Raw genomic sequence first — 26332 nt, 5'->3', positions numbered from 1 at the left:
TACTCCCACACCCAAGGCTTGCACATCCTGCCCAGTGACCCAGCAGAGTCCCCAGCTGCACAGACCAGTCTGGTGGGGAGCTGGACAGGTAATGCTGCTGCTGCTTTGTCATGTGATGCACTCACTGATGGGCTTGAGTGGTTGCCCAGCTGGCAGCCCTGACCCTCCCTGTCCATCTGCAGAGTCACTCATGCTGCAGTCCCAGGCTATGAGGGCAGCTATAGAAGCACTGGAGATGTGGAGCTCCACACCTGAGCCACATGTCTGGGCACAGAGCAGGGAGAGTGTCCCCCACCAGCACTGGTCCCTCCATCTCACCTACTCCTAGAGAGGACTCCCTGCAGAAGCACCCATCCTCTGTCCAGCCTGCAATGCACTTCAGGGAAAGGGATGGAGCCAGTGAAGGGAGGAAATAAACACACCATCTACACACATACGCAAGTGTCAAACGCCCTTTAGTGGTAGACAGAGGTGCTGCCCCGGCCGTGCTGCTGCTGCCTGCAGTACCTGCCCTTCACCGGATGTGCACCATCTCCTCCAGGAAGGGGGTTTTCATGCAGCCCGTGCAGAGCTGATCCATCCAGAGCGGAGCCTCGTGCTGCAGAGGGGTGCGCCGGGGGTAGAAGGTGAAATTCACGTCGTAGTTGAGCAGGCAGCTGATGGAAGCCATGTAGATATCAGAGAAGCGCACCAGCCGGCGGGAGAAGTACGTGGGGTTGTGGAAGGTGCGGAAGATGCTTCCAAACTGGGGGTTGAACAGGTTCTTTGTCAGAGACCTGAGAAGAAAGAGATGGTGCTCTGTAGCTAAAACTGTGGTCACAGGTTCTTCCCACTCCCTTAGCCCTGGGCTACTCCACTCCCTGGGCATCGGGGGCTCACCCAAGGTACGCCCTCCCGAGGCTGTGGTGCAGGCCAGTCCTTGTGCAGTGAGACTGATGAATATTCAGTGCACTCTTACTCCACCCGTTATGGGCAGTGTCAGGAGCTGTGGGAGCTGTAGTAGCAGACAGCCCATCAGCCCCTCCCAGCACTCCCCTTTCCCACCCTGCCTTCAAACCAGTCCAACCTCCTAGGCTGCAGGACTGCGCTGCTGCATGGCCCCCACCTAGAGGCAAGCGACACCAGGCAGGACCAGTCCAGCAGCTGCAGCAGCATTGTCCCCAAAGCAGGTTAGAAAACAGGGCCTTGGAGCCCCGAAGAGACCTCACAAGTGAGGGGGCAAAACGCTCACCTGATCTCCTGCCGTTCCTTCATCCACTCCAGCAATACTTGCTTAGACTCTGCATCCTGATACATCTGCAAAGACAGCAGTAGAAAGCATCACAGCCATCAGTCCTGCAGGCCATACCTCAGCTCCCTGCAATTTCCACTGTAACTCACAAACCCACAGCCCACTGCACCAGGAGGAGGATGGGATATTTTTGAGAACCAGGCAAGATGGTACATCCCCCCATCCCCATGCTGAACCCAAAATTCAGGCTCAGAAGACAGCATATAAGGTGTCCTGCTCAGCCAGGAGCTGTTTACCTGCATTCTCTCCAGCAGCCCTGTCAGAGCCTGCTGCCAGGTCAGGGAGTGCATGTACTGCTCCGTGTTTATGATCCGGATCTCCGTCTCCAGTTCAGGAACGATGGCTCCAGTCCTCCAGCCATGACGCAGCATGAGGTCCTGGAGGTCAGGATGAAAAAACAGCCAAGAATTCAACATAAAGACTGAAAACCAAACACAACCCTGGTTCCTAGAGGAGTGGGTTTGTTCCCATTTCTCATTCTCAGGGGACAGCCATCTATGGCCCATGCCAATAACAACTATCTCCTGGTCACTAGGATCAGTTGCATGAAGCACCTAGAAAGGTGGGATCAATACAAACTGCTCTCAAATTCACACTTTATCCACAGAAAGTACTTCAGGAGCCTTTTCTCCAGTGCTTGCCTCTGTCTGACAGCAGTGGGGAAGCCTGTGTGTCCTGTTGGGCGGGGGGACACCCAGCACAGCCCTGAGCACTCAGAGCAGGCTGTGCCTTATCTCCAGCCCCAGCAGCCATGTGGGATTGCTCCCAGCCCACTGGAGGGCAGAGACATTTCACTCACCGCAAGGTCACTGTACAGATGGTCACCAAAGTAGAGCACTTTGGATCCACGCCAGCCCGTCAGCCTCAGGAAATCAAAGAGGTTGCCCTGCAAGTGACAGGAGCACAGAGTGAAATGTGGGTACAGGCCACCTTAGCCCAGGCAGGTGTGAGCACTCTCATGGGATGTCAACCTGCTCTCTTACCCCACCATCTACACTCAGAGCTTTCTGTCCTACCCCACCTCACTTCACTTTCTTCCCATGTGACAATTCCCTGTACATCCCTCAGCTTTTTCTCTAGCCTTAAAAACGCAAAAATTCTTCCAAAGGGCAAGTTCTGTGGTCTAGGGCACAGCAAGTCAAGAAGACAACATGGTCTAAAAAGGCAACAAAAGGAGGCAGTTTAGAGGCCAAGAAATGCCTACATTAGAAAAGCCTGAGGATGAGCAGAAAGAACCCCTGGTTTAGACGTTGTGGTTCTCAGGTGATAATGACTTCACCTCACAGGGTGCACCAGAGGGAAGGTGAGCACTGCCAGGCAAGGCTTCTGGAGTCAGGAGCTGTTCTACATCCCTGACCACCATCCCAACCCCAAAGTTTAACACCACCCCCATGTCCACAGGAATTGTTTAACCAAGCCAAAGAGCCAGGCAACTTGCACAGATTCACAGCTGGGTAAAACAAACCATACCCCAAAGCACCAGCTAAAGCACAGCACCAAGCAGCTTTCAAGGCTTTCCAAACATCCATGCATGCACAGAAGGCACTTCAGGGACTACTCTTCCATCTCCACACAAGTTTTCCACATGAGTCACGAAAACAAAACCCACTAGGAAAGGAAATGGGCCCATCAGTGCCAGCATACCAGCACAAGCAGTCAGTGTGAAGCTACTAGGCAGCAATCCCTCTGGCCAGTCTCTAGTGGCAGGAGGGAGCCAGCAGCCCCAGGCACCAGCACCAGCCTGGCCAGAAAGCCTCCAAACACAGAGCAGCCCCCCAGCAGCCACTGGCAGCTTGCAGAATGCACAGCTAAGGCTGCCCAGGACCAGGCTGCTGAGCCCTCTGTTCCTGCAGCATCCCTGGAGCTGAGCAGACTTCCCTTAACAGCACAGAAACAGGACCAGGCAGCCTCTGCATTTCTTGGACACAACCTTGCTGCTGCTCACATGAGGCCTGCTCAGAAAGCCACTGGCAGAGAAGGAAATGGAGCACAGCCTTGGAAGGAGCAGAGTCTTCTTGCTGTGCTCCAGTCACCTCAAACAGCAATGGACCTGACAGCCAGGAAACTTGTGCTTGGAGCTCCATGGAGCCACAGACCTGTTCTGAGATCTCCAGGTCCTGCCCTCCTTTCCCCCAAGATCACAGATCTGGAGAGGGAAGGGAGTACAAACTTGGCACATACAGAAAATACCACATCTGTTGGAACAGAGGGACTAGAGGGCATCACTCCAACTTCCCAGTCCCTAGGGAAAAACACCAATCCCTGAGGTCCCATTCATGGGATACCCACAGGAAAAAACTGCCATCCAGCCCTGCTTCAGGAGACAGGAACAGCTCAGAGGTCTCTGGCAACATCCCCAGCATTGGTCCATGGCCAGTAACACTTGCCAGAAAGAAGCATATTGTGATGTTCCAAGTAACCAAAAATCCTGCAGACAGGGTGGGCTGCAACCAGGATACACACGCTGTCACACCCTAAGAATCACAGCTAGGCAACAACATTAATGCAGTCAGATAAACATGACAGTGGGGAAGAACTGGACAGGAGCCCAAAATCCTACCCAGCCCACCTTCATCCCTCATATCTGCCCTTTCTCAGTGCACCATTCTCTTGGGTGAGCAACCTGTGGCCACAAGACATAGGTGGGTCAAGAGCAGGATTTAATGCAGCAATGAATCCCATGGGTGAGGTGTGCCCTTTCTCCTGAGGGAGCTGCTAACCCACTGGGAATGAGCTCTGCTTGCAGGTTCCCAGCTCTGAGCTCTTGGCAGAGGATAGAACGCCAGCCCAGTACTTTGGCAGACCCACCAGACAGAGGTTTCCCAACAGCACTACTCAAGGACATGACCTACTCTGCTACAACGGGTCAGGTCCCAGCTAATTGACTGAAATCTCACTAACAGTTTCTTCCCGTGGGATTGGACAGCTCAACCAAGAACAAACTGTCCTAAAGCCAGAGGCAACTTGTCTCAGGGGACAGATCAGCTGCAAGGACAACATCCAGGGCAGCAAGATCACCAGAGCTGCAGCTCATCTTTGGACATGCTGGTCCTTCCAGAAGAGGAGAATCAGGAGCCAAGCTTTGTAGTCTCTTTGATGCTTTGTACCCTGTTGGATCACCCTTGTTTCTTTATTCTACACAAGTCCACCTTTTCCAACCTTATGGAGAACAATTTGGAGTGAGGTGTGGAAGATCTCTGCATGCACAACAGGTTTCAGAGAGTTGTGCCTTTTTAGCCTCAACTACCACACTCTTGAGAGCCCCTCCAGGACAAGAGTTTCAGGACCAGGACAATCAGAAGAGCTGAGGGAAGAGTACACAGCTGGCCATGCTGGGCAATGTTAGAGCAGAGCTCCCAGGGTGAAGGTTTCATTGTACATGGAGAAAGGGGACATTCACTGGCCCCTCCCACACATCCAGGGGATGTTTCCCTACCACCCCATCTCACACAAATAGGGCAGCAGCAGGGACAACCCACCCTGGCAGAGGTAACTCAGCACAGGTTCCCCTGGGCAGAAAAGCAAGTACCCCACACCTTAAGTTACCTGGCCCTGCTCTGCCTTTTCCCGCTTGCCTCTGTCCTTCCATCCCTAGTGCCAAGCCCATGCTGAAAGCATTCTGGGGGACAGTGTCCTACCAGGCCAGTGAGAGCTCCTGGGAACAGGGCACCTCCCACTGCCCACAGCCAGCACAGCCCAGAGAGTGTCTTCTTACAAACACCTCTACCTACACAGACGCTCTTTTCAAGGACTTCTGTGCTTTACCTTTCAAACACCACCCATGAACAAGTGTCCTACAGCAGAACCCATCATTACCCCTCACCCTAATGAAGCAGATTGTCCTGTTTTTCCAGTGATTTCCAAAACTGCAGGTGTGTTATAAGTCCCCACCATTTCAGACTCCTGCTTGCCCCCATTCACTTTACCTCTTTGTAGATCTTTCCCTTCTCCAGCTGGTTTATTTTGTCCCACTGCAGTGAGCCCTTATCATCCAGTTTTCGAAAAGGTCTGGGAAAAAACAGGGGGAGATGTCAACTTCTTTTGATTTTTTTGGTGATTGTTACCCAGCAACCAGAACATTTGAATCACAAAACTTGTTTACCTATGTAACAACTTAAAATAAAAGCTCTATATGAGTTCTAAGTGACCTTCTGGGCCTTCTGCACTATTTTCTCAGGGGAAGAGAAAGTATGAAAGAGAAATACCTTTCCAAAATGCTTCTATTGACTGTAACCATTTCATGTCAAAATCCCTAACAATTCTTGCTTTCACATACATAGAGGAAGAAAATAACCATAACTGCTTCTGAAATGCCAAGGCCGAGAAGGCTTTGCCAGGAAACACTTTGTGTCCTCTTCCAACCAGGCTATGCCCCAGCCCAACAGAGACCATGGAATGTCCTAATAGGATAAAGCAAGTCTGCAGAGAGAATGGAAAGCAGCCCCCATGCTGAGTTCACCAGGTGAACTGAGCTGTCTCCTGTTTTCCTGAGGGCTTGCCATGATATTCTCCACTCCATGAGTGGATCTAAGGCACCAGGCAGCCGTAGGTTTTATTTCCAAGAGGGCCAGATCCTCATAGCTCCAAGCTGTGCTTGTAAAGCACTTCACCTGCAGCCCATGAAAAAAACCTTTAGCAGGCCAGCACAGCTTATAAAGCCATTCCATAGGTTTACTCCAGCATATGCCAACGGTGTGGGTAGTGAGGGAGGAAAATACATACAAAGGAAAGAACAGACCAATCCCCTAACTAAGCAGACACAAGTACCCAAAGCAAAGAAGCCAAAGAGCAAAGTAAGGACAGCAGCCTGTCTATTGGCAGCTCCTAACTGACCACAAAACTCAGCTGCCACATACAAAGGCTTCCAGAACTGCCAGTTCCCAAACATGTATCCAATACAAACAAGATCCCAAAAAAACTCAAAAAACAAACCACCCAGATATTTGCTGTGGGGAAGAGGAAAAGGAAAGATTTTGTCACACTCTTAGGACAAGAAATGGCCATCTCTCATGCCAATTTTAGAAACACGTTTTCTGCTTGGCTCTACACATTCTATCCACTTACTCCCAAACGGGTCAGTTCTTGCCTCCTCAGAGAGTATCTCAGAGAAGGCTGAATACCTCCTGGAGCTAGGCTATGCTTAGCAAACCACAGCTTTCTGGCATGGCAGAGGAGCAGCTCCCTGCAGGGAGGGGGCCCAAGCCCAGGCAGGGCTGCCCTGCACACGTACTTCCGCCGGTCAGTGAAGAAGTTGGGCTTGTCCGCCTGCACAATGACCATGTCGAATAAATCCCGCCAGTTCTTGCCAACCATGTGCTTCATTCCTTTGTCCCTAAGGGCAAAGGAACAGAAAAATTAACAGATCCAGTACTCTTTTTTCACCCAACACTGCATCTTTACAACAGTGTGCCCTAAATTCACTCTTATTTCAGTAACAGAGAAGAAAACAGATTTGTGAACGCCCCCAGGCTGTCTCATTGTATGAAGTATTGATGCTGTGCTTTGTTTCAAGCTGTCACACACTTTCTTCTGCATCACTGGAAGCCCAGAGAAGTCTGTGATACAGCAAACACTGCTCGAGGCAACAGAAAGTGTCAGCTCTCTAATGTTGTGGCCAGCCACAGCCTTGTAACTTCTCCAAAAAGTGAAATCAATGCTGTGGCTGCAACATTCACCACAAACGGTTCCCAGAGAGCTCCATGACTACTGCCACAAAACCCTGCCCCATACAAATTCCAGGTGCTCAGAGGAGGGAGTGCTCTGCACAGCTCTTGCTGTGCCATGGTGACCCACTGATGAGCAGAAATGGTACTCACACAAAGCTAAAGGGACTGTTTGTGATGAGGAACAGCTTCTTCTTGTGGTTCACCAGGCGGTTTAGCACGGCATAGATTTCATCCCCGTGCAGGATATACTGCTCTGTACCAGAATGAAACACACAGCATCCATCAGAATACTTTGGCATAAGTCATGACCACATTTCTATAAACCAAACCAAACCTAGCCCATATTCCACTAAAGATACCAAAGGTCAGAGTTAGATCCACCTCAGGCAGGCAGGCAATGAACCACCATGGTAACAAAATGTCCTTCCTCATCCCCATCAGTTCTACCTAAAGAGGAGGACCGAGGAAGTGACAAGTGAATTTGGCACCAGAGCTCTATTTAACTCACCCATATCTTTTTCAATCCATTTGTACATCACTCCTTTCACATGAACATCTCTAATTGCATCCTAAAGAAAAGAGCAGGGGGGAAAATGTTTCAGTTTTACAACATGGTATTCCTGTTTCCCAGCATGCAAACCTACTGCCACCACTAGGACCAAGGCAGTAATGATACATCCCCTCCTTGCTGAACGAACAAAAGCTCCATCACTGCAAAGCAGCAGAGCCTGCCCAGCAAGGCTCACCAAGATGCCTGAAGAAGAACAGGGTGGCTGGCTCAGCTGATGCAGTGTAAGAGGGAAAACCTCAAGACTTCTCTATGGAAACACAAGTTCCTTCCTGCTCTTGGAAACAAGCATATGTTACCCCACTGGTTCCAAGGCAATAAAGACTGTGCCACTCCAAAACCATTTACTGTCCCAACACTGTACTGTCTCAGACACCAGGTGGCTTTTCTTCCCCCTGTGCCTGTGGAAGCTCTGCCAGCTGTGACCCAAAGGACAGGAGTGTGGCCAGGGTGAACAGCACCTGTGATCCCAAGTGCTCCCCATAAGCCAAGGAGGCCCACAGCTCCTAGCCCAGGGTGACCAGTGTGCACAGACAGGGCAGAAGCTCCCACTAGGAGGGTGGCACAAAGCACAGCTGGGAGGGAAGCAAGTTAAAACAGATGTTGCCAAGGGCATCCAAATATCCTTTATTTTCCAGGCCAGAAGCCAAGATATAGCACAGTTTTAGACACACCCAACTGAGATTCTGCACAAGTCTCCATCCAGAAGGATATGCCAGACCCACAAAACCATTTCCAGAGCAGCAACACAGTTTGCAGTGTCTGCACATGCAAATGGCTTCTTTGAACAACACCGTTTTCATCCCTGACAATTCACACAGGTAATCAATTGCTGCCTTTCCCCAGGACCCTTAAATTCCTATTACACTGTGTGTGCCCCTTCAGGGGCTGCTCTCACTCTGTGGTGAGTCCCACACTCACCACTGACATCACTACAGTAACACTTGCCACACAGTCAACTGCTCTCATGGCAGCGCTGGGGAAACCTCCTCATGACCCCAAAAAAATTCCTTCAGAGCTGTAGAGAACCACAATTTACAACTTAAAAGTAGATGATGAAGGTGGTGGCATAACCACTTCAAAATGGAGTTTTAAGAGCTTCTTTCCACCGTGTGAATTTGAAGGGCAAAAAGGCAGAGGTCATGTTTCGTTGCCTTATTGGAAGGAATCTGAAAGGAGGGCAGGAGCTCTGACAAGAAAACAGCTTTCTCTTAACTAGCACTGTCACTAAAAGCAAGCAGAACTTTGGACTTGTGTCAAAACTACCTTTGCAGAGAAGAAAAATTTCAGTGTGCTCTTTCCCTAAACTCTTGCCCTCCAAAAATCAAAAGAAGAAGAAAAGAAAAAGGAAAATTATAATGTTTCTGCAGGTAAAATCTTGGAGCCTTGGTAGGCATCAAACAGGGCTCAAAAAAATGCCTCCAAGGGGAAGCAGGGTAAACTGTACCTTCTTACTCTCAAATATGTGACCAAACTGGTGTGACAGGACTGCTTTAATTACATGTCAGCTTCAGCCTTTACCATACCCCAGGGTCTGCCCTTTTGACTCAGTGCAGTGCCTGTAGCACTTAGCCTGCTCCCAAACACACAGGCTGCATCAGCAGTACCACCAAGAGTTACAGCAGGGTGTCAGGCTAAGCCAGTGCTGTCCTAACAGCTGGGCTATGCAAGTCCTCTGCAGGCACAGAAGGATCTCTGTGCTCATGTTCACAAAGCATTTATTTGCACTTGAACTTGGGTACTGCAAAGGGATAAGTTTTGCAAAAATGTTTGTTCATCCTCTTTGTACAGGAAAAAAGCAAGAACTCTTCTGGTGAGAGCACGTGATGGTCCCTAGCTTCAATACAGATTTCAGGCATTGTCACAGATTTTCTGCCATAGCTCTCGTTTGCCTATTTCAGTTGTTCCTCAGAGATGACCACATTCTCCACCAAAAGGACAAAGCCAGGATTAGCACTCAGGATTCTGAGGGCTGGACCACACCAATTGTCCTGCATTGGATATGTATCAGCTGTGGCAACCATCCCCCTGCTCTCAAGATTTCAATTAGGAACACATCCATTTGATCTCAAAAGAAGATATTTTGATCTCTCAGAAAATACTCTTCACAAAAGGCCTCAGGAGTCAGCTGTATCCCCTCTTCACATTTTCCCCACCCCAAGAGAAAAAACAACACCCAACACCCTTGAAACATGTTAAGGTCTTGTGGGAAATGGGCTGGCAGGTTCCTATCAAGCACCTACAGAAGGCCAGGACACACAGCTGGCAGGTGGATCCTTATCACAAGGCAGCAGCACAGATGTGGAGCCCCATTTCCCTCCCAGAACTGAACAGCCAGTGGGTGAACCTAAGCTTCCCACAAGGTGCCAATCAAAAACCTTTCTCCATGGAAAAAGGATTGCAATAAGGAAATGTGTTGTCTGTCAGCATAAGTCACCCAGAGCAGCAATCTCAAGCACTTACATCTTGTATTGAGAAGTCAAACAGCCCCAACAATGCTGATAATCCCACACAGCCCTTTCAAGTGCCACTTAACACCTTGGAGTAAATGACACATGAAAGCTACAGTCACCACTGGATCAGACTACAATCACCCAAAGGATCAGACTACTCTGCAGCTGCAAGGGGTACAGGATTCTCAGAACAAGTCAGGACAGGTGTTTTACAACAATCACTGTATAAAGCAAACTGTTTTGTACACAGCTTTTCTCTTTGACAAATTAGACATTAAGGAAAACAATTTAAAAGTCTGCAAAACCAGAAAACATTTACACAAGCTTTGTGATGTATTTCCCAGGGAAGGACCTTCAGCCTAGGCACTCCTACACGAGATACACCAGAAACACCAGCTCTGTAGTACAGACAGAGCCCAAACATGTTCTGAAAACACAGCTTTGAATATTCCTGGTAATGCTTTGATCTAAAGGGACAACAGAGCTGTCATAGCAGGCTGGTCACTGCAAACCCCTTGGGTGTGGGTGCTGCAGAGCTCACAGCTCTGATGTGGTGTGAGCTGTGGGGCAGTTGACATTTCACTTACAGATATGTCTTTGTAGAGATGCACCTGGTCAAACTCAATGCCATGAGTGATGAAGTAATCAATGACTGAAGAGAGCAGTGTCATTTCAGGAAGAGAAAAAATGTCCATAAACTGCTTAAGTGATGGACCCTGGAAAGCAAAAAATGAAAGGGAGGCATTAGACTGAAAATACTGGAAAAAAAAGGTAAAGCAAACAAACAAACTCATATCACCCAGCATCATCTGAAATATATTCCAGGCTAATAAAAAGAAAAACACTAGTGTGGGAAATCCCAGTCACTCAGCAAGCAGCCCCCTCTTCTTCTCAACCAAAACACCAACCTTGAAGAGAGAGAGGTGTCTTCTTCACATAAATCTTTACACAATCTTTACCTAGCATCATTGATACCACACAGTGAAGACGGAGGGAGCAGGGAGTTGGTCCCAGATATTTTTATTTCAACCTCTGCTTCCCCCCTGGACTCTTGGCATTAATACAGGTGCCAACAGACAATGCTCTGCTACAGCAGCAGCAAAGGGCCTTGCTGAAGATGCTACATTGCTTTTCTTAACCAGGCTACACAGGGTACCAAGCTGCTCAAACCACATTCCAGTGAGATTTCACAAGGCAGTATAAGAATGACTCCAACAAGCCATTTGTCAATGCCTGTCTGTCACTAGAGAAAGCCCAGAGGAAAAAGAACTCCAGCCCACCAGCAGTCAAGTGGAAATGGACAATTACATCCTGACCAAGGAACAACTCCCCTTGCATTAGGCAGAGCTGCAGCTCTCACCCACATTTGCTATTGTTATTGCCTATCAATCACAAACCTATCAGCAGGCCAAGAGCCAACTTTGGCCCCAGAGAGGCTTTCCAGTAAAATAAACTTTGTTTATTCTATAGGTACCACCTGTGCAGCGAGTCTCCCTTTCAAGATGAAGCTGGGATCAATTTTTTTCATTTTCCATTGATAAAGTTCCAGACCAGAATGGAGACAATTACTAAGGTTCCATATACAGAAAGTAGCTTGGGAAGCACACAGACCTCCCCATGAACCTGGTCACCAGCAGTGCCCTGGCAATCCAGGTCCATCATGTCTGTGCATGAGCTTTAAGCTATCCAGGACTGACAGCTGTAAAGTTGCAACACTGTAGGACAGTACTGGCCCAGGTCAGAAAGTGTTTATCAGAGCTGTGTGAAAGGCAGACATAAAAGCAGCACCCCGAAAACCACTGAAGGTGCAGATGATAAAAGCTGATGGGACCTCTGCTGCCCAATGCTGCCTGCTGCCTAGTGTGGCCCTGTCATGCCAGGATGTGTAACAAGAGAACATCTCCCATTTAGTCTGGCTGGGTAAGGGTGGCAGGAGACCAGCCCTGTCTAAAGGCAGCACCTGGGGCAATACAAACTGGGGTCAAAAGGGCAAAGGAATTACAAACAGCATTTCACTTGAGGTGTATTACCAAAAAATGCTGCAATCAAAAGCTGTGTTGGTGTGCTGAGGGTTATATAACTTCCATCCACCAAGCACAGGACAATTTCACCTACAGCAGAAGACAACACAAAGGGCCACATACCACACACGGTGGTGCTGCTTAGGATACTCACTGACTCCTTCCAACACTTCTGTCCATTTTGATGGCTGGTAGCTAAGGGAATATTTCTCCCATAGCAAACCCAAAAGTTTCTGTAAACAGCCTTCATCTTTTTTTCCTGTTCAGAGATTCTGGGAAGGAAGCAAGAGGGACAAAGACAGGCAGTTCCTACTGAAATAACTAGGTATGGGATCTAGCAGAGAGCAGAAGAGCAATGACCTGTCCTACCTCTCAATACTTGAAGTACAGAGGAGACAGGTAAATGTTCAGTGCTAACAGCAAAGATTTACCTTGTCAACTCTGATTTCATAGAGTTGAAATTTTTGTGCCTTGTGTCATTTTTTACAGGGCAAGTTCAACCTCTCCCAATTCTCTTTAATGGCCTTGACTTCCTTAGGCAGACATAGTGACAGGAGTCGTGACAAAAATTGGACTGTGATTTCAGAATGTTACATGTGCTTTTTCTACAACTCCCTTGAGATCTCCACCTTCATTACAGGCCATCACATATAAAGCCACACCAGCTGCAGGGTTGAACCTTGGGAAAGACCTGTGCCCACCTGCTGCAGGTGTTGGGATGCTGGCAGGTGTCCACACACTCCTGCTAACAGAGAACCAGGAAAACACTTAAGGGATTTATTTAAGTATTTAAGTAAATACTTCGGTATTTACACACTTCAGCCATATCAGTACCACTTCTCTTGTTGCCTGTTGGCAACCTTCCTGTTGCTCATACAGCAATATCAGTATGGCAGACTGAGAACAAATCAAAGACCCCTGCTAAAGGCTCACTCCCCACCAGTTCACTACACCTGTTCACACCAGCAGTCATCAGAACCCTTCTTTCATCTTTCTCACTAATGTGGAAAATATGTCTCACTCAGTGGCACAGGCTGAGCAGACACTGCTGAATGCAAATGCTATTAATTGTAAATACTTTTGTTCTCTTTGGGATCCACCTATTAGTTCATGGACTCTATCACGTTACTAGGAGAGGAGATTCACCTCTGCACAAAGACTAAGCTGATATCTCTACTTCTGTAGCCAAAATTTTCAATACCATCTACAGGAAAGAAGAAAGCACCTGGTACATACAAAGCACAGAAAGGCACCTCAGCATAAGCACCTGGTCCTACAGAAGGCCACAACTTGAAGCAGGTTTAATGTTTACAATTATTTAAAAAGAAAGACGAAATCAGCTTGAGTTTGGCAGGAGTGAGGAGAGTTGCACAGGAGAAGGCCAGTCGAGGGCAGTTTATAGACAGATCAAATTCTAAACAAAAATGTCCTATTTCAAAGCTGGAAACATCATTGAGCTATAAACAGAGTATATACTTATCCAGAAAGCAACCACTCAGATTAATTGTTCCCAAGAGAGAAAGAGAAAAATCAAGCAGTGACCTTGCTGCAGACTTCACAGAGCAGACTCACAGGGGTATTACAGAGGAAGAGTGCCCTTCTCCTTCCAGCTTCCCTTAAGGCACAGGAACTGAGGCAAGAAACAAAGCAGTTCTGGGAGAAGGGATGTGAAAGGTCCTGCTTGGCCACTGCACCACACGAGACACTCAAGGAAGAAAAACCTCTCCTAACTTCCTCCAGGTTCAGGCAACCAGAGGATTTTTACAGCTCCTACAGACGGAATGTCAGTATTTTATTATCCCTACATTCATGGACTACAACCCTATGAATAATATCTCCTGAGCAGTTCTGAAGGAGTGTGAAGGGAGATCCTTAACATGAAGGGGAAAACATCCTACCCAAAACCAAAGAGAGAAAGGCATTGCAAGCACCCTACTGCTGCTACCCACAGAGACCTCCTCCCCAACAGCTCACTGCAAACACAAGCACTGCAGGCTGCCTGCTGGGGTAGCTTAGGAGCTAGATTTGGCCAAGGAACAAGCAGGGAACATCTCCCTATCAGTCTTCAAAGCCATTCAGCTCTAGGCCAATAGCCCTGGTATTTAAAAATGGTTTGCAGATGTCTTTCAGATGCTAAACTGCTAAATAACCTCTGGGGCATATTCCCACTAGAACAAAAACACACACTGCAGCTCGCTGGGGACCAGCCTTTCCAAGGGAGGCTGCAGCCATTTACATGTGCATACAATTCCCTCTGTTTTCCAAGCCCTTCAAAGAGCTGCTGCTGCATCCCAGCAGCCAAGGGCTTACCATACCTTGCCATAGAAGTCACTCATCTGGTACAGGGGGATGTGCTGTGTACCACCGTAGAGTTCAATCACCTCTTCATCAGGCACCGGTTTGAGCCCTCTAGACACAAAACAATGCAGTTTGTCAATAATCACCAGTCTGTGCAGTGCTACAAACAGTGGAGAAAAACAGGACAGGCAAACAGACTCTTTCCTAAAACTCAAAAAATTCCTCCTGCTCAAAAGAGACAGGCAGAGAGACCAGCAGCTCTAAAGATTCACATAAAATCTTTCCCAAGACATTCCTCAGATACCTCTTTTGCTCCTACAAGTTAATTGAGGGGCTTTATCCACATTCCAGCGGAGTCCAGCCAGAGGCTTCTCTCTGTCTGCTGTCAATGTGCTGACAGGACTGCCCCACCAAATCAGCCCCACGACCTGACTTGGGCAGCACTGGGTAACTAACTTGGAGATGGTGCTTCCATGAGACACATCACCTTTAATGAAAGGGTATAGGAAAAGGCTTCCTTAAAACAGGGTTTTCTTCTTATTCAATTTTCCTAAACAGAACAAGACCTTGACACTAAGACAGAGAAGGCTGTTTTTCTCAAAAACGCCAAAACCAGGAGTATGGCTGATCTGTGTAGTTCATAACATCAGGTTATCTGACTGCTGCAGGTTTTGCCTCTTGCACAATTTTGATGACTCTTTGCTCAAGCAGTCAGCAACTTTCCCTTTCTTCATTTCTACTCAGTTATGACACAGCATCTAAGAAGTTAAATGTTGCCTCAGTTGTGCACAACAGCAAAGGAAGGTTTAGAAGGACACTCCAAAAAAGACAGTTACAAAAGCATACTAGGGAAAAGAAAAATTAAAATGTGTTTTCACTAAAAATTTCTTTATGAAGCTGAAGTAAAATATGGAGCAGTACAAACTGCTGGTCCCCTCACCCCCAAGCTGGCACTCAAAGAAGCCAATTCTCTCTGGTTATGAAACTCCCTTCTTAATATTCTTAGAGTGTTTACTGTAACTAAAGCTTAACAGCAAAAAGGCAGAGATCAAGGAAAAAAAAACACACTGGCTTCCATGCTCAGGAAATACAAAATAGGATTTACAGGAGATTTACTATTGATATTTATAAATTACTACTTCTTACACATCAACCCCACTCCTCTTTGGAGCAAGGTGTTTTCTCAGTCTCCAGTCTCACAACTCATAGGAGAAGAATTTGCCCTGCACTGTTTCAGCCACTTATTCCAAAGCATACCCTGCTCTTTTTGGAGAACTAAAGGAAAAATAGGACCATCTGGGACTTAAAGTGAGCCCAGATTCTGATGCATTATTACTTTATTGGCATGTGTGTGTTGCTTTAAGATGCAATTTGCACACCCAGATCACTCTCCAAGGCACAGCAGAGCACTGTTGGGACAAACTCCTGCCTGGAAAAGACAGGCCCATGTTGAATCACATACAGAAGAGCCCTTCCCTATTGGCTCTGTTTGCTCTCAGGTGTTAACCCAGCCATGCTGTAGCTGCAGCTGAAACACCAGGCAGTGTACGTGACCAGATGTGCTTTTAACCATTACAAAAAGCTCCAGGTCTTCCCACCCACACCTGACTTGAAATGCTTGAGAAAAAATAACTCCTTGCAATTATATGCCAGGTAAGCATTTGAAGCAAGAGCAAACAGGATGAGCCAGACAAGACTGTGCTCTGCTCAGGAAAGAAGCAGAACAACATATGCCATGAACATACACTGAGATGTAGAAATCCAATTTTTTTTGCATATATAAGTATTTAGAAAGTGAGTTTTAGAACTGACAGACCTATATGCAGTCCCCAGCTGGACATAGTGGAAAGCATCGATCTTCATGAGGAGACTCTGTGACAAGGGATAGATATTTACTGTTAGAACTCAGTTATTGTTAAAATTTACACTAAAACCTTTTTCAAGTTTAAAGTTCCATACAAATGACATTCAGAAAATAAAGTTCAGTATGAGCATCCCACTTCTATGCACTTTAGACAGCACTTATTCTCCAGCTACTTTTAGACACACTTATTCATACTGGGACTTTTTATTGGCCTCTCTGGCAAAAGACCATCCTTCCATGAGCCAAAGTCTGTAACACCACAGTTTGTAGACAGGGATGCAGTTGAAAAACAGGGACAACAATATTTCTGTGACTCAAGACAGTCTATTCTTATCTCCCTTCAAGAAAACACACATTCCAAAGGAGTTTTGTGTGCACAGATCTATTTCCCCCCACCTTTATCTTAAGCAGAACTAGGTGGGCAAGTTTTAGTTCAGAGCACAGCAGCACTCAGTCATTTTCCTCACACAAGAGCTCTCCCCTCGCCGGTGGACATTGAAGGAAAGATGTTCAGGAGCACACCAGGCTGGTAACAGACACTCCCCTAATCATGAGCCATCCTTCTCCATCCATCATTCTGAAGCTGTAACACAAGTCCTTGGGATGGAAAGCAGCCTCACACTAAACCCACATCACTCCACAGCTTGCACCAGGAACGCGGCATTGAACTTCTTCCATCAGGATCCCATATCAGTGCATCTTGTTACACTGTGGGCAGAGCTCCCAGTAATCTGTGAGGAGTGCAGGCAAATGTGCTGAAAGTTTTACTTAGACAGGCATAACCCAGATTTCTGTGTTTTTTGCAAACTCTGATCCTGAGAAAAGAGAGTTCTCTGCTTTCCAGTCACTCAAAGAACGCTTTGCTTGGCCAGGCCACTCACCCGTGTTTCTCAGATACGGCAGCCAAAGATTTAAACAGAGAAAGAACCTTCAGTTTCCCACAGATCCACTTCTTGCTTTGTAAAGCCAGAGGCAGGAGTGGTCTGCTGCCATGCTGTCTCCACAGTTAGGACAAAAGACAGAAAATCTCTATAGTTTTTTCCTTCATTCTTTTTCCTTCCTGTTGGAAGACAGCACACACACTCCAGCCTGCACTGCCTGCTTCTCTGAGTTCACTCAAACTCAACATACAAGAAAGCTACTTCGGTGAAGCAACTTTCTCTGCTGAGCTCCCACCTGACTGCCTGGCTGCAGCAGCCAGCATGACATCACTCGGCATCAGGGAATCGGGCCAAAGCACTGAAAAGGGTTAAAGCTAATGCCTGCACTCTGCCCGCCTGAGTTCTTAAGAAGTATGCATCTCAAGTAGCTTGGATCTTATTCCAGGCAGTCCTATTATTCGGGGTGGGGGGTGGGGAAGGCTTCCTAAAGCATTCTCCTGACAAGTCATTTCTATTATTAGAGTAAGACATTATGACTCTGCTCCTGGCAAGTACTTGTAGATGCAGGACTGAGTTTTGTTGTTTAAATTTCCTGAAAGACAGAAATGATCACATAAACAAGCTCAGTTTTCTATTAATTAGCCTGTGGAGTGAATTGACTTTTAAATTGGCAAGGCTGTTTACCAGAGGCCTTTGCTAGAATGTCCCATTCTGCTAGAGGCCAGGCTGGCACAATAGACATCTTTGGGGAAGAACCCAAGCAGTGAAAAGCCCAGCCAGACAGACTCACTGGTCATTTGGTGACAGATGTTATTGCAAGCAATGACATAAAGTATTTCCACTAAAAACATAACAGAGGAAAACAAAGCCCAGGAGAGTGAACTTTGTACAGCTTACCTTTTGTACATCATAGTGAAGTCCACGTATGGCAAACCCTGGAATGTAGTCATACTTCCCAAGCCCTTCTGGATACTGGGAAGACAAACAGCGACATCATTAGAGCATAAGCATCGGATAATCAACAAAATCATTTCACCTGTTGGGATCGCTTAGTCCTGCCTAATTTTGCCCCTTTAGCAAAGAAAGTGGATGAATGGAGTAATACAAAGGGATCAGGATACCCAAAACTAGTTTTTCTCATGCAAAGGACAGTAGTGAAAAAGCATCAGGTTCACTGAGGCAGTGAGGACACTTCTTGCAATCTTTGCATGTATTTGGCAAAGACTGGCACTGCAGAGCCCCTCTAAACAGAAAGGCACGATGAGAAAAAATGCATAAGCAGTCACCCATTGCAAACAGAGTGTCTGTTCTGGGACAAGCTCTAGGGCATCATCCCATCGACTAGCACATTCCAAGTCCAGCACAGCTTCAGTGCTGGCCCATGATTTATGTTCAGCCACCATGTGCACCTCCAACCAGCAATCCTGTAGGCATTATTTCCATAGTTGAGTACAGCTGACCAGGGCTGTTTTACACTAAGGCTCCCACTTCACATTTATAAAACCTCAGGAGTGTACATCATGTTAAATAATCTCAAAGGAAATTAATTCTGCAATCAAAGATTGCAAAATATTAAGTTTATCTCAATAAATCAAGTAATTGACATGTGTGCACAATGCCTGCACAAGCATGTCTGGGGCATTGCAGAGACAGCAGCAAGCTTAATTGAGTGGAAACTCTTAGCACCTCATTACCTTGAATTGTTCTATTAGGATGTCTCTGGCAGTGTTGAAAATCATGGAGTGTAGTAAATTAGAATACTGTGCTAATGTGTAATCATAGTCAAAGCCATAGATCTCCACATCTCCCAGGCTGATCTCATTGTTAGCATAGATGGCGGCAGGGTTGAGGAGATTGCAGACTCCTGGTGGAAGGAGATCTAAAAGAAGGGAAAGAGGAGAAGTTAGAGAAACTGAGAGCATCACTGAAGTTTAGACTTTTTGTTCTGGACCTGACACCAGTTGCAAATGCCACACAGCAGCAGCAAAGAGCAGAGCCTTGTGAAAAAACACACTGTGAAACCTCTGGCTGCACCTGGAGATAATGCTGTCTAACCATCTGCACAGCCAGACCGACCTTTTGTGTCAGGAAGCTGCAAAACAATGCCCCCTGGTCTCTGGCCTACATGAAGAAAAGCAGACCCGAGGTTTTGAAGTGTCAAATTTCTATCTCAGAGCAGCTGCAGTTTCTGCAGGCTTCAATGTGAAAGGCAGCTGTGATAAATCACCAGAAAAATACACACCCCTCACTTAGAACTCGCACAAGCAAACAGACTCTTGGAAAAGTCTAGATTACTCCAAATCAGAAATTCTGAGGTTTGTCTTTTGGCATTTTTTGTTTCTCACAGAGGCAACCAGACTTCACAGAGAAATCCTGTGAGTACCATTAGGACTTTTTAAATTTTTGTATTAATTGCAGGAAAAATCAAAGTACAAACACCAATATATAAAAAATACCAGACACTAAGTTATGCTCCTGGAGCATGCAATGCTGATAGCAGCAGTGATCTGCTTTCCTCTGATAAACAGCTGTGGACACAGCTCAGTCCTCCCATGTGGTTTGTCACTGCAAAGCAGAGTTACTGTTCAAGGTGCTTGGGAATAACACTTTGCTCCCCAGACCACTGAGAAAATGGGGTTAAGTGACCAAGCAGCTAAACTACCTGGATATAGACCCCTTCCCAGAGCCAGTCCAGAGAGGAGAGCTTTCACTCCCCTGCAATGGGAGAGGCAGGAACAGATCTTCCCACAGACTTCCCACTCCATGAGAACTGTCCCTTGCAAGAAAGGGCAATAAAAATAGCTCTTTGTAGTAGGTTGCCTGGTCACAGCCACACTGGGGGACAGAGGGGAAGGAGATATTTCCTCCCTCCTCAAAGATGGGTAATTTTCTCTTTGAATGATAAAAGAGCAGGCATTTTCCAGATCCTACTCAACATCAGTGGGTAGGATTTTTTCTTTTCCTACCTTAACTTTTGGCATTTAGCAAGGACCCCTGTCCTGGTTCTTTACTGCTTCCTTGCTATAAAACCAAGTTCCATCTGTGTCTAGGACAAAAAATACATTATTAGAAAGAGATATCAGCCCTTCCCAATACAGACTTTGTCTGGAATTATAACAGAATTTAGGCAAAAGGCTGAAGTTCTTTTGTGAGCTCTAATTCAGAGAATCAAAGAAATAGATTCAAATATTTCAAAATGTTTCTTTCGCAGGGGAAAAAAAACCACACTGTTACAAAACATACCCTTCCTTCTCTCCTAACTGATTTCCATTTGGCCTTCAAATACAATTCACTAGATCATGTGGCAAGGAATCACTAGAAAATAAAGCAGTGTATTAAGGCAGGAGGGCTGACTTACTGGCTACATACCAGAAACAAAAGCTCTCTGTCAGGGCTCAGCTGGTGGTAAAGTTCCTGGAAGAGGCTTAGGAGAGAGGATGCAATCCAAGTACTTTCCATTGAGATTTTAAAAGATGGGAAATGTAAATAGGATTCAGATTATCACAACTTTCATACTTTCAGCATAAATGATCTTTGCGCCATAAATAAACAGAGTTCCACTTCCTGACCTCACCCCCCAGTCAACTTGTGGAAAGACCTTTTTCTAAGCTTACACTGGGATTTGCTGGGTGTTATTTTTCTCACTCACAAGAAAAATGATGACACAACCTTAATAATATCTCAGGGGAAATGTGCAGGACTTTCCTCTTCTATTAAAGCACTTTTTTCTTTTTATGACCAATGCACCCAACTTGCTGCTCCAGTGTCCCTTTCAGTGAGGTCAAGCTCTTCCAACATTCCCCTTTTGCTAATGTATGCAGGACCATACACTTTTATGGCCTGAGAGCATCACAGAATACCATTGCCTGAACTCCACCTCTCTTTTCACAGAAGAAAAAAGAATCTTCTAGATTCAACCACACATGTCAGCCACAACTTTTGCAAAAACATCAGGAAAAACTAAGGGAGCAGTAGGATTTTGTAACAAGGAGAGAGCAGTCTTCACCAAGCAATTCCTATCTGTGATCAGAAGCATAAGCAGTTACTGTGCCACAGCACAACTTATGAAGTACATTTAGACCCAGTGAGTGAAGCAATGCTCCTCCCTGCCAGTCTCAAAGGTACAGAGCCTCTCTGCTGTCCTCTGACAGCCCAGGTCATTTTTCCCTACTCACATTTTGTCATTCACTTACACAGCATATTGTCTCTTACCTCCTAAGGGCTGAAAAAGGATGCACACACCAGCCAAAATGATTTACACTGCTCACACACAACATTCTCTACATTCACTTCCCCAAGCACCACACATCTCCTTGCTGTGTTTCCTATTCCACATCAATCACAACTTGTAGCTTGCTCTGTCCACCCCATCATCCTACATCTTGAATTTACAGTAATTTCAAAGTCACTGCTCTTCTGAGAAGGAGGAAATCTCTGTGGTTCAGTCTAGAGATTCATGATGCACAATTGTCTCAGTGTAAATGTCCTTTTGCAGCACCCTCCTCAACAGAGCTGCAGGTCTCCATCTCCTCAAACTCATGCAGTCTCCATGCATGTTCCAACTGCAGCAGGGAAAAGACACAACCTGGGAGCACACACAATCAGTTTCAATACCGGAGTCCCAACATGCCTCAGGGTTACTGAGCCAGGTTTCAAGAAGCTTGGTTTAATTGTGTTTGTTTGGGGGTTTGGTTTGCTTTTTTGTGGTGCTTTGTTTGTATGTTTTCAAAGATATCCTCCTGGGTGGTTACCTTAGTGCTTAATCAAGTCCTGGGCTGGAGGCTGGGGCGCTGCTGCTTGGCTGACGCTCTGCACGTAATCTGCCAGGGATCTTTGTCTCAGATTTCCTGGCAATTGTCAAATCAAAACAAACAGACACCCACCAGAAGCTCATGAAGATGCCATTTTTCAAGAGTGATAGCTTTTGCTTTTCTTTTTTGCCAAGACACCATAAAAAATTGCCGGACAGATATGATAAATTAAAGAAAACAACCACACGAAACAAAATGAGCACCAGTTTTGGTTATTAAAAAAGAATAATAATCCAAACTACTCTTTCTGTCTGGGTCCTAACTAGAAAGGCAGACAATACAGTTAGTCACTGCTTACTCAGCACTTCACCCAGGAAGTCTGATCTGAGGGAGAAGCAGCATGAGCACATGGGAGGACGGTGTGGAAAAAGTTGCTCTTGCACTGGATGCAGCCCCAGGAATCTGCCTGCTTGCACAATTGGCTCCTGTTTGCAACTCCGACAGATTTTAGGGAAGTGCCTGCATGTCCATGGCACATGATGAAATTCAGCAGCAAAGGCAGACCACAAGAAAGCATGTTTGATCTCGTGCATCTCTTACACCTGGTTGTAAATGCAAAGTAAACACACAACATCTCCTCCATTTTCCCACTCTGAGAACCTGGGCAGCTGCATAAATCGGTGTCTCCACGAGGCTCCAGGTGTCTCTTCCCAGGCAATAACCCACATTGTTAGAAAGCAATAACCCTCAATCCCCAACAGGAGAGCAGAGATGGAAACAAAGCAGGTAATTAACTGTGAGCAGACACTAGAGACACCATCTGGCCCCTTCTGATGTGAAAAACGCTCTGGGCAGGAGGTGCCAAGCACGTCTCTTGCTTTTCCAAGCTCCCGGGGTGCCAACAGCATCCTGCAGGAAACTCTCCTGTTCTCTCAGCCTCAGATCCAGCATGTTAGTGACGAATAATACACAAACAATGCAACTCACCCGCGTGTCTCACACCCTTTGTACTCCCAGAAGTTCAACCCAGCAGACGTCTGCACTAATTTCTTCATAAGACAAGCAGGGAAAAGAAGGGTACAGAGAAGCAGATGGCCATCATCCTCCACATTCTTCATGAATCAAAAAGTTTCCCTTGTTCACACTAAGTTGCTTTCTAAAGACAAACTGCCAGTTTTCCGCCCTTCCAAGTACCCCTTTATCCTTTTGAAGTGTTGTTTTGTGCCATTTCCTGCAAAGCACTCCCACCAGCCAAAGCAGATCCTTCTACCAATCAGGTAGGAAGGGAAAAATATTATCTAAACACCATTTAGTTTCAGAGGAACCATGTTAAAAGACCTTGGATTTATGCTATTATGCCTAAATATGTTGTGATTTCCAGCCAATGAAATCTACATTAACTAAAAGCAATATTAAAAATATAATTTCATTCCAAAATTACATTTTTTAAATTTACAAAGGCACTAGAGAAATGTTACAAGAGTTTTTCACAAGAAAAAAATGGGTTATATCCAAGAAAGCAAAATTGAGAAGTTTACATAACTGGTCACTCTTCCAGTTCTGGCTGTTCTCACACTTAACCCTCCTCAAACTTGTCATGCAGAGGCAAGAAGTTTGCAGATATTGTAAAGTTCCCTAGGAAAGGTGAGTTAGTGTAGCCACTGTTTACAGATTTGGAACACCTAGGAAAAAACAAACACTTGCTTATAGCCAAAGCATCACTGGCTTGGCTGTCCCAATGTTTCCTAGAGTGCAAGACTTCAAAGTTTCCTGAGGGAGCTTATCAGCCATCCTTGACATTTATCAGATCAGAAAACAGCAAGTCTTGCTCAACTCTATCCCTCTACTAATGTGAATGTACCCTTCCTTCTGGCAGAAGAAAAAAAAAAAAAACACAGTAAGTGCCTCAAATTTTTAGCCTCAAGTTTTTACAGGTAATGAAATTTGGTCATAAGAGTCAGTGTTGCAACATCCAGGGGGGATAATGAAGAGAATGATTTCTCTTGAGTCAATGCAGAGAGGAAGTTTTACCTCAGAGGCACTCTCTGTGTAACTATGTTGTGCTGTCATTTATATCACCCCACTCCAGCCTGGCAGAGCACAGATGCCTTTATACAGAGCTGAGAACTCCTTGTGCCTCTCCTCTGGCCCCAAACCTGCACCACCACTGAGCTCCACTGCACAGAACCTCATCCTGCACATCCTGCCCTGTCCAACTCAGTCAGCATTTATGGTGCAGAAATGCAACAGTGCTCCATGGAGCTGGTGCTAAGCAAGGGCTGGGCTGAAAACACGCAGTGAATTCTCCTGGCAGAGACTCGCTCCAAACCAGTGACAGGCACTGACAACACAGGACAGGGGACTGCACAAAGGTGGCATTTCTGAGGGGGAAGGAGAAGGAGGCACCACAGGAGTCTGCCCAAACTCAGTGCTGGGCAATACTGAGAAGCCAAGCACAGACATTCACCTTCACACCAGAGTTAGAAACCAAGCCCAAAGGAACAGACTGATGCCACATTCTGCACACCTGCTCAGTCAGCAAAGCAACAATTAAAACTTGCACCAACTCTGTCTCTTCCTGACAAAGTCTGAATAACAGCACAGTCTTGAAATTTTAGTTTGGGAAGATACTCTTTGAACAAAGGCCTTATTCAACATATCTGATGGCTTCCTGATGGTTTGTGAAGAGTCTGCTCTGTAACACTTGGGCTAGTTCACCTGACTTTATTTGGCATTTTCTCCTGGTGATTACTGCTCCACCTCAATTAAAAACTGCATCTCTTGCATTACAACAGAGTTATGTGAACACAAACTTCACAATCTCACGTAGCAAACCAAGCATTCTGCCAAGAGACTGTGACACAGCCTATTAGCACACATCTACATGTATGGTTTCAATCCCATTACGGAAAAGAAAATAATGCCTTTGAGGATAGCAGGGTCCAAACAGCAATACAAGCATTGCAAACTAGAATTTCTTTCAAGCAGTGGGGCTAAAACCACAACTCAGTCTTGGAGGGTATTACCAAAGCCCTAGTCCTCTGTCAGCATCCTGAACTGCCTTCAACAGCACTGGGAAAGGAGATCCCATCCTGGAATGCAGCAGCCTGAGCACCTAATGGATCAGCAGCCAATTCCTTTTTGTGCATCATGAAGGACTCGAGATTTGATGTCACATCCAGTGGACTGGAAGATGGGGGAGGAAGGAATGACAGACCTTGTCGATCTCAGAACAGGGAGAAAGTTCTTCCAGATGCCTGAGGCTGACTGCTGTCCTTATCCAAGCCCTTAAGTAAACAAAAGCTAACAGAGTTCTGTAAGAGCAGGCACAAACTCACTTCCTAGCTCTCTGCAGTGCTTACCTTCAGCATTCCAAGAATGAAGAAACCAACCGGAAAAAGTTTCCTGCCCTCATGTCATTAAAGCTATTTTTAGGAGAGTTTAATACAGTGGAGGTCTGCTGCTGCCAAAAAGACCACAATCCTGTTTTACACACAGACAGACTTGGCGAGCAGTCTGAGTTTTCGCCTCACTTGGCAAGACTTCAAAGGACCCGACAGAGCCAGGTAACTTCTTGGTCAGAGAAGCAAAAACGCACTCCTGACCAAGAGGTGTGACACATGTGGAACACAAACTGAGCTCAGGACCGGGACCCATCCCAGGAGCTGCAGCATCAGCACTCTCCAGGCTCACCCCCGTGCCAGTGGCGACTCGGACTCGTCACCCCTTCACTCAGCATCGCCATCTATTTGTCCTAGTCTAACGCGATTCAGTGTGCCAGCCAAGGCAAACTGGAGAAAAAGGCAACAAGCCCCTCATTTAGACCATTTGCCACGACAATGCCGACAATGGCTTCTTATGAAAAGTCCCATGTACCCTGCATGTCCTGCAACGCTGAGTCCAGACGGGGAGTCTGCACAGAAGGAAGCCCAGGATGGGCAGAGGAAGATCAAGACCAGATTTCAATGAAATAAAACCATCCCAGAGAGCCGCGGGCGACGGAAGATGTGGATGGCATTGCCGGGGAGAAAGGCTCCTAACGCGGCATCCGCACAGCAGGGGCACATCCCCAGGGCTGCGGGGCGGGGAAAGGCGCCGAGATGCGAAGAGGAGAAAGGAGAGGGGGAAAAAAAAAGAACGGAAAGGCCGGCCCCGGCAGGACGTGGCAGCCCCTTACCGTAGACCAGCTTCTTCATCTCGTGGTACCTGGCCCACAGGTAGGTCTTGGTGTCGGCGCCCTCGGCCGGGACGGGCTGGCCGCCGACTCTGCCAGGGGCCGCCGGGTGCTGCTCCCGGGGCTGCCCGTGTCCTCCGTCCCCGGTGGCTTTGTGCCGGCAGCTCTGGCAGGACACAGCCACGGCCAGGAGCCGGGGGGCCGCGCCGCCGCCCCTCCGCAGCGCCGCCGAGCCCAACGCCGCCATGGTCCCGCCGGACACCGCAGCCTCGGGGCTCCGCACACCGCCGGGGCTGTTCCGCTGCGCTCCCGGCCCGCGGCAGCACCGGCGGGCAGACAATCCCCGGGGCTCGGGGCTCAGGGCC

At 46.9% G+C, this 26332-nt stretch overlaps 2 protein-coding genes across 3 annotated transcripts in view; one reads left to right on the top strand and one right to left on the bottom strand.

Annotated features, from left to right (window-relative positions):
• The window catches only part of STAB1 (stabilin 1), a 59507-nt gene extending 54069 nt beyond the window's left edge, over nucleotides 1-5438 (top strand). Inside the window, exon 70 of one of the 2 annotated variants that reach the window (XM_059856310.1) lies at nucleotides 183-5438. The gene's annotated coding sequence lies outside the window, so the exon portion shown is untranslated. The remainder of the gene's footprint in view (nucleotides 1-182) is intronic. The other variant, XM_059856309.1, reaches the window with a different exon arrangement.
• NT5DC2 (5'-nucleotidase domain containing 2) lies at nucleotides 439-26332 on the bottom strand. The gene is made up of 14 exons (XM_059856312.1): nucleotides 25971-26332; nucleotides 18737-18921; nucleotides 17940-18014; nucleotides 16114-16169; nucleotides 14315-14408; nucleotides 10566-10694; nucleotides 7466-7526; nucleotides 7108-7210; nucleotides 6522-6623; nucleotides 5218-5299; nucleotides 2091-2177; nucleotides 1528-1668; nucleotides 1232-1296; nucleotides 439-776 (listed from the first exon to the last, which is right to left on the bottom strand). The coding sequence occupies exons 1-14, from the start codon at nucleotides 26212-26214 to the stop codon at nucleotides 515-517; spliced, it is 1686 nt and encodes a 561-aa protein (XP_059712295.1). The 5' UTR covers nucleotides 26215-26332; the 3' UTR covers nucleotides 439-514.

The sequence above is a fragment of the Haemorhous mexicanus genome, chromosome 11, assembly GCF_027477595.1.
Source record: "Haemorhous mexicanus isolate bHaeMex1 chromosome 11, bHaeMex1.pri, whole genome shotgun sequence".
NCBI classification, from domain to species: domain Eukaryota; kingdom Metazoa; phylum Chordata; class Aves; order Passeriformes; family Fringillidae; genus Haemorhous; species Haemorhous mexicanus.
Note: the sequence above shows the minus strand (reverse complement) of the source record. Positions and strands in the feature narration are given on the sequence as shown.

Excerpts from the sequence above, each read along its gene's own strand:
- NT5DC2 (XM_059856312.1), bottom strand. The coding sequence starts at position 26,214 with ATGGCGGCGTTGGGCTCGGCGGCGCTGCGGAGGGGCGGCGGCGCGGCC. Across the intron at positions 18,015-18,736 it reads TCCTAATAGAACAATTCAAG|TATCCAGAAGGGCTTGGGAA; the intron begins GTAATGAGGTGC and ends TTGTCTTCCCAG. Across the intron at positions 5,300-6,521 it reads TTCTTCACTGACCGGCGGAA|ACCTTTTCGAAAACTGGATG; the intron begins GTACGTGTGCAG and ends GTTTTTTCCCAG.